Source organism: Rhinopithecus bieti, unplaced genomic scaffold, assembly GCF_001698545.2.
Source record: "Rhinopithecus bieti isolate Rb0 unplaced genomic scaffold, ASM169854v2 scaffold_16234, whole genome shotgun sequence".
Classification (NCBI taxonomy): domain Eukaryota; kingdom Metazoa; phylum Chordata; class Mammalia; order Primates; family Cercopithecidae; genus Rhinopithecus; species Rhinopithecus bieti.
In genome coordinates this window covers 3,093,225-3,101,304 of record NW_016808946.1, presented here as the reverse complement: position 1 = coordinate 3,101,304, position 8,080 = coordinate 3,093,225, and the positions used below count along the sequence as shown (strand labels likewise).

The following is an 8,080-nucleotide window of genomic DNA, read 5'->3' as shown; positions in this document are numbered from 1 at the left end:
AAAAAAAAAAAAAAAAAAAAAAAAAAAGTTACATAACCTAAGGGTTTGCAGCCGGCTTTTATCCAAGCTTTGAAAATCAGAACCGAAAATTCTAATGTAATTTAAGTACTGTAAGCCAAATGGTGGAAAGCTCCCCGGTCCATTCTACGAAGACAGCATAATTTTCATTCTAAAGTCTGATGAAGAGACTGGGCACAGTGGCTCATGCCTATAATCCCAGCACTTTGGGAAGCGGAGGCAGGTGGATCACTTGAGTCCAGGAGTTTGAGACCAGCCTGGGCAACACAGTAAGACCCCATCTCTACTCAAAATAAAAAAAAATTAGCCGGGCAAGGTGGCACATGCCTATAGCCCCAGCTCCGTGGGAGGCTGAGGTGGGAGGATCGCTTGAGCCCAGGAGTTCAAGGTTGTAGTGAGCCAAGATTGAGTCTCTGAGCCTGGGCAACAGAGACTCTGTCTCAAAAACAACAACAACAAAAAAGGTTACTCTGAAAAAAAGAAAATTATAGACCTCTTTCACTTAAAAAATGCCAAGACTCCAAATATTAGCAAAAAAGAGCCAGAAATGTATCAAAAGAAAAACAAACTAACACATTTTATCCAAGTGGAATCCATTATGCCAGGGATTAAGAGTGGTTCCATATCAGGAAATATATCAACGTGCTACTTAAACAAAAATTAAAGGAGAAGAAACAGTATCATAATAAACTGTTCATAATAATAGATGCTGAAAAGGCATTTGCTGTAATTCAGCAAATGCCATTCCTAACAGTAAATCCAAAAACAAACAATCAATTGATGGTCAAATTCGCTGCTGGAGACACGCAAGATAAAGTAACAATGAACTATCACTTTGCACCCATCAGACAGGTAAGGGGGCAGAGATGGGTGCTGCCCTTCACATTCCCACCAGCACTGGGGGAAAGTGGTCTGGAATATACCTCCTAACTAATCAGCTCCCGGGAAGTGACTGCACAGAAATGAAATTGGTGTGTAAATGCATACACAGGCGGGCATTTGTTGCAGTGTTGATCTAGGGGACAGGGTGGAAGCAGCTGGAAAGCAAAGTGAACGCCCACTGAAACAGGAATAGGTGAGTGAATTACAGAACATTTACACCATTAATGATCATGCAGCACTTCAGAGAATAAACTAGAGTGATACCAGCCTGCGGGAACAGTGAGAAGAGCAAGTCCAAAACAGTGTTTAATAGATTCCATTTTTGTAAGCACAAATGTTAGGAATCTATGAATATGTATATCTGCGTATGAAGCTATAAATAATTATATAACATGGTAAAAATGTGGACAGGGTCTCCCTCTGTTGCCCAGGCTGGTCTTGCTCCTCCTGGTTTGGCTTCCTAAAGCGCTAGAATTACAGTCCCTTTTTTGGTCTTTATGATTACTTTTATCATGCCCCAGCCAGGGGCCACAACTTGGATGGTCTTCAAGACCCTTGCAGATGCGAGTGAAATCCCACTTCAAATTTCCTGAAGTGCTCTTCCAGGTTAATCCAAACTTCTTCATAATAATGAACAAGCTTGGGTCTGTGTTCGGGAAGCATTTTCTGTTCTTAGGGTCTCGGGATGCACTGTCCAGTGAACAGCAAACATCAAGTATCTCTTACAGTGCTAGAAACCACTTTCTTGGTCTAAAGAGCTGGGGTGAAACCTGTGTTTGCAGTCAACCAATACCTGCAAGACGGCATGCTGAACTCGGCTGAGGAAAGGGAAGATCGTCATACACACACCCTTTCTGTATCAGTGACATCCCCATGCCCTGGAGTGCCTGGCTGGTTCACTGTCAAACACTGACTGTCCCACGGCATCCGTGAACCCTCGAAAAGAGTCTAATTGTGTGCTCGTGTAGGGGTTGTTAACCACACCTCCCACTGCCTCTCCCATTTGAAAGGGGCATAGTCTTCAGAAGTTGTGCTTTGGTTTGGAAAGCGTAGCCCTTCCCTTCTCTAGGCTTTTGGATTTCTGTTGACATTTTGTTCTCACTGGCTGTTGCCCAGTTCAACTGGGCAACCGTGGATGAGGTACTTGAATAGGTGAGGGGAATATTTCTTGATTAAAGCCAATTCTTTGCCTATCCTACAACACTGAAGCTGTGCAGCTAAATGTGGTCGGACAAAAACACAACACAGGCTGCCCGGTCCCACTTTAAATTCATGGTCATCAACCTCAAATGGGTCCTTAATGTCGCCCGGCAAACATACCATGCTTCTGTGGCCTATTCCCTTTCCCCTTATCCCACATGACTATGTGCACCTTCTGTCTCTCCAAATCTGCATCACTTCCCGCCCTGTATTCATTCTTGCCTGATGTGAGAAAACAGGAGCCATCAACCGAATCTCAAGCTCTCCCACCTCCACCCATCTTCCCGGCCTGCCAGGCCCTCTTTTCCCTTACTCCTTCCTGCCCTCTTGAATTTCTGGTCAGTTCTCTCCATTTACGGCCAGATTCCTCTAGAGAGCTGTTGGTATTTCTCTTCTTCCATTTTCCTCTTGAACCTCCTCCAGCCCGGTTTTCACCTCCAATGCTCCATTGAAACCACTCTTGGAAAGGTTTCCAGTGACTTCAGTGTTGCTAGGTCCATTGGTAAATTGTTGGTCCTCATCCCATCTGACTTAGCAGCAGCACTCAATGGTCTTTGAAATCTTTCTGGCCTCAGCTTCTAGGATCCATCCCCTCCTGGTGTCACTCCGTCTCTGGATGATCCTGCTGAGTCTCCTTTACTTTTTTTTTTTTTTTTTGAGACAGAGTCTCGAGCTGTCCCCAGGCTGGAGTGCAGTGGTGTGATCTTGGCTCACTGCAACCTCCACCTCCCGGGTTCAAGTGATTCTCCTGCCTCAGCCTCCCGAGTAGCTGAGACTACAGGCGCCCGCCACCACGCCCGGCTAATTTTTTACATTTTTAGTAGAGATGAGGTTTCACCGTGTTAGCCAGGATGGTCTCAATCTCCTGACCTCGTGATCCGCCCGCCTCAGCCTCCCAAAGTGCTGGGATTGCAGGCGTGAGCCACTGCGACCGGCCTCCTTTGCTGTTTCTTCTTCAGCTGCCTAAAGCGTTAGTGTGACTTCTGTCCTGCTGGCGCTTGAACCAGGAACCTCAGAGTGGGCTGAGCAGAAGCCAGTGTAGTGCGGAGACTGCCACTTACTCTTGGGAGGTTGAGACTGGTTAAGGAGTGGGGGTGCTTCCCCAGGCTTGGGGGAAGAGGCTACATTTTATCGTGAACATCATACTATGTTTGGTATTTGTCACGGTGATAGCTCTAGAAGCTACAGATCACCAAGAGACCAGAAGAAAACAAAGAACAAGTTTGGGAAGTCCACAAAGCATTTTATTCCACAGGAAGAAAAATGATGACTCTGTTATGAGAACCAGACTCAAGAGTCTTAACACACTGGTGACTGTAATAGTGTTTACATAATAGAGAACCAGATATTTCATTTGTAGAATTTTATCAAGCAGCTACTATGGTATTTTGAGGCACAGATCATACTTACAAACAAAGTGGCCCTGGAGCCTTCAGAACATTGCGGTGAGTACCCACCAAGCAGCAAGACACTCTGGGATTGGGGAAGGGGCCGCGTGTCTGTTTTCCACTGTGTAGTCACCAGGCCAGAGCCTGGGGAAACACTGGCCTGGCTCACCTTTCAGTGAGCACAGAGAAGCAGCGACAGCCAGGGAGTGACACGGGTCGGTCAACTGTGCTGGGTCAAGGGACTGAGTGGCTTTGGATATCTCCTTACCCAATTTACGCTTATTCCATTTATTTTACTTTCCTCAGAGATGAACTGTGTGTCTGAGGCAGAAAGAAAAGCAGTAGAAATGATCTTAACAAAGTCTTAGACGTTGCTGGCTGAATATCAGTTTACAAAGAAACGGGGCATTTAAGGAGCCAGGGGCAGGGCCTGTTTCCTCCAACGTTTTGGATGTTTTCCTGGTGAGAACCAGGAGGGGATGTCAAATGCCCCTGAAACCTTCTGGCCGCAGGTGGCCCAGGGCTGCAGGGCAGGGGAGAGCTGAGAAGTGGAGCAGCTCGCCGTTGGCCCTCCCATCTCCCACCCAGCCTTGCCCTAGATGGTCTTTGGATCCCATTTTAACATCTGCCTCTCCTAAGGTGCGAGTGTCAAAGTGCTTGATTGTGCAATCACAGGAGATGGGCAGCTATTTAAAGAGCTGATTAAAATTAGAAAGGAGCCCCAGGAGGGCATCTGAACACTTCTCTGGATTCCTCCTAAAGCACCAGCCCACAGGGCAGCCTGCAGCTAACTTCCTCAGTCAGATCTGAGAATGCCCAGCACTGCTGCGGCCCAAAGCAGATTTCTTTAGTAACGCTAAACTCCTTAATCTCATCAAGAAATTTCAAGTGACTTTGTTCCAGGAGCTGATAGAAGGCTCACTGACGCATACAATCAACCCTTCCGAGAGTCTCATCTTTTAAGAGATCATGATCTCAGGCAGTGGGTTGCTGCTGACGAAAACCACAAGCCAAACTTTGGGGTACAAGGAGGGAGGCTGAGGAGGAAGCTGCGGAGGAGCTGCCACTTGGCTGTATTCTGCTGCGATCTTGTGCAGGGCATGAGTGCTGACACAATCATGACTACCCCCCAGCAAGACACAAACTAAAACCCACCCAATGCCGCAAAAGCCAAGTTTCAATTCTGCAGTCCACTAACTTGGAGTTCAGCGAAGGCAACCAAGCCTCGGAGTTCAAGAAAGCTGATCCTTGAACACCATGTAGCTACTTATGCTAAAGCTCCCTTCCTTCCTCTGCACGCGTACACACACACACACACACACACACACACACACACACACACACACACACAGAGGGGAAGTGGGAGAGGAAAGGGAGGGGAAGAAGATTAGCTTCATTTGTGTTTTGGAAGGATTTGGGTCATGAGTTATAAACACCAAAACCTTCCACGCATCCACTGATCCACTGAGTCATCCCAGACTCAGCTACATGTGACAAGGTTGTAGAAATTGATTAGCTTTATTAGAATAAAAATTTTAAAATCACAAGGTGAGTCATTCATTCTAAAGTGAGGCCCTTTTTCCCCTCTCCCTAGATGCTTAATCCTTACAGAAAAGCGGAACACCAAAACAGACCCAGGCCGCCCACACCAGGCCTTGCTCCCAGCAGGAATTTAAAACAAGGATAAGAGATGCTTTCGTCAAATCTTGGTTCCACGAAAAGCTTACCAACGCAGCTTTTTAATACTATTTCATCCCCCTTCTGGAACTCTCTCCGCTCCCTTCTCACCCTGGGGTTTCCATCCTGTGTCCCCTCGGGCTGTGGAGCTGCGATGCCCGCCTGTGGCTTTATTAAAAAGCAAACAGTCCCAGGGCTTTGTTCTTGGCTGTTGCTGCCCAGGCAGGAGAGCACTCTTATGTGGATTTCTGATTTGTTGCAGGAGTTCAATGGGATTTTTCTTTTCCTTCTCAGTCAACAGAGTTTACCAACGTTTCCAACCTCTCTAATAATAACCTGAGAAAGCTTACAATGCTGATTTGCCCATGTGTGGTAATGGAGCACAGGTTTCCCTCTAAGTTCGGTAAGACTAGTTAGGATAAAGCCAAATGGATAACTTATAACGTAATTTGTGAGAATCTAAGCACTCTTTGTAAAATGGGGGTGAGAAACTAAAAGTGAGCTCCCAAGCCCTCTCCTAGACCCTTCCGAAGGGCCAGCGCTAGACCTGGGTGCCGCAGCTCACGGCCCAGCTGGACAGCCACGATGTCAGAGGTGTCCCTTTCAGGACCACAGCCCTCACCTCAACCCACTTTACTGGGAATACTTTAGTCTCCAAAACTAAGATGTAACATTCTTTAAGAATGCCTTTCTATAGACAGTATCCTGAATTAGATGTCTAGAATTAGTGCAATAGGAGATCCAATATAATTTTATATTACTTTACAGTTAACAAACCTTTACACATAGCACAGGCCCTGTTCAGAAACGTTCCTATATATTTACAAACACACAGTTGTACATATATACATGTTAACAAAATACAGGGCATCTAAAAATTAGATTCGTCTCGGTACATGTTTTTAAATGTTATTTAACCAATACCTTTAAAAATTATTTCCCATAATCTAAAATAACTCCCCGCCTCACAAATTAATATGATTTCCATTTGTATTTTTCCTCATGAGGGTTTACTTTCCCTCATTCCTTGACAACTTCCCCAAACCCAACTCTGGTTCTGCCTCTAATGCCAGCCGAGAGCTTGGCCTCTTTCCTCCTGGTGGGTCTGTGCTGTGTCGGGAGCGCCCGTCTCAGCAGCGGGGCTTCAGGAGTCCAGCTCCAGGTGCTCTGGGTTTTCGCTGAGTCTTAACATAAGCTGCTGTTCATAGTAGAGGCTCTTGGCGTAGTTTATTTCTTGTGACAACTTGGCAGCGAGGACCTCAGATTTCACGTGGACCTAAGGGGGAGAACAGGGTGGGTCACCCGCCCCCAGGGCGGGGAACCCAGGAATCAGATGCCCCAGGCGGCGGCTCCCAGCCCAGCTGCGTCTCAGGATGGGATGTACACGTCAAAGAAACAGTGATGGCCGAGGCTGCTCCCCTAGTTCACTTGCACTCAAGTCTGCGGTGGGGTCCCTGCAAATTTTTTTTTTTTATTTTTTAACATGGAGTCTCTGTCACCTAGGCACGATCTCTGTTCACTGCAACCTCCGCCTCCCGGGTTCAAGTGATTCTCCTGCCTCAGCCTCCCATGTAGCTGGGACTACAGGCGTGTGCTACCATGCCTGGCTAATTTTTTTTTTTTTTAGTAGAGACGGTGCTTCACCGTGTTAGCCAGGATGGTCTCGAACTCCTGACCTCGTGAGCTACCCAAAGTGCTGGGATTACAGGCGTGGGCCATCACACCCGGCCGATCTGTCTTTTTAAACATTCCCCAGGGCTGTGCAGCCAACCCATACTCACCTGCCATCTGGGACCCCACCCCTCCCTGCCCCCAGAACTGATGTGCAGAGGTAAGACCGAGAGCAGGAGTGCGGGGTTCACATCTCAGGTCTGGTGACAGCCGAGGAAGGAAGAACAATCAGCCAACAAAAGCCTCTAGGTCTTTCTTACCACAAACACCTCCCTGCCCACCTGCTTTGAAAGGGCGCAGAAGTGTAGTAGGCGAGGCTGCCCACCTGCTACAGTGAAGGGATCTGGAGAAATACTCACACTTTGGGGTGCTCGCCCTCTTTGTCAGCCAGCTCTGACTTAAGCCAATGACCCCAGGGGAGCGTTACACAAGCCCAAGCAAGCCCAAGTGCACTCCTGAGCAGGGGGAGGCCAAAGGACTCCGGAGGAGAGAGGCCCAATAAGGCTGGTGCTATTTCTGATCCGTAGAGAGAGAGAGGTGAGCAGGCCCTTTTAATTAACGTATCATTCTTGAATGCAAGCTTCAAAATCCTGGCGTACCGGGTGAGAATGAGCAGGACTAACACCTGGGTGTCGTGGCAAGCCACCAGGCAGACTGGCCAGGGACAGCACCGCGAGGGGCTCTGCAGCCAGCTCTGGTGTCAAGTCACTTGGATTTGAACCCCAGCTCCTCAAGGTCAGCTGTGTAGACCTGAATGAATCACCTGCCATGACCAACAGTGAGGAAGGGATGACAGCGACACAATGACCACACAACCCACAAGACGGCCAGCCCTCCAGGCACGTGAGCTATTCACAGGAGCTTTCTTATTTAAAGGCCTTGTCATAACAGTATCTTGCCCTCTTTGGAGGCCAAGCACAACTTTTATTTACAAATACTTATTGCACATGCTAGATGCTACTAGAACAAAAGTTCTGGTTCCCACTGTTAAGGAGCAACAATGGAGAGGCCTGAGCTCCAGTGCTTTCTTCGATCCAGCGCACTGGAGAATCCCATCGTGGGAGCAGAAGAACCCTGTGTGCTTTGTTAGCTGCTCCTTATCGCCAGCGAGAGTGAGTATTGTCACTCTCACTACATCTATGGGTAACTGAGGCACTGTTAGCTGCTCCTTATCGCCAGCGAGAGTGAGTATTGTCACTCTCACTACATCTATGGGTAACTGAGGCACTGTTAGCTGCTCCTTA

The 8,080-nt window shown here is 47.7% G+C and overlaps 1 protein-coding gene across 7 annotated transcripts in view; it reads right to left on the bottom strand.

The window, feature by feature from the left end:
* Nucleotides 1-3,322: 3,322 nt before the first annotated feature.
* The window catches only part of VPS13D (vacuolar protein sorting 13 homolog D), a 303,606-nt gene continuing 298,848 nt past the window's right edge, over nt 3,323-8,080 (bottom strand). For all 7 annotated transcript variants that reach the window (XM_017887998.1, XM_017888002.1, XM_017887997.1 and 4 more), the window contains one exon: nt 3,323-6,441. In XM_017887998.1, coding sequence (XP_017743487.1) covers nt 6,310-6,441 — 132 coding nt within the window. In that variant the 3' untranslated portion in view covers nt 3,323-6,309. The remainder of the gene's footprint in view (nt 6,442-8,080) is intronic.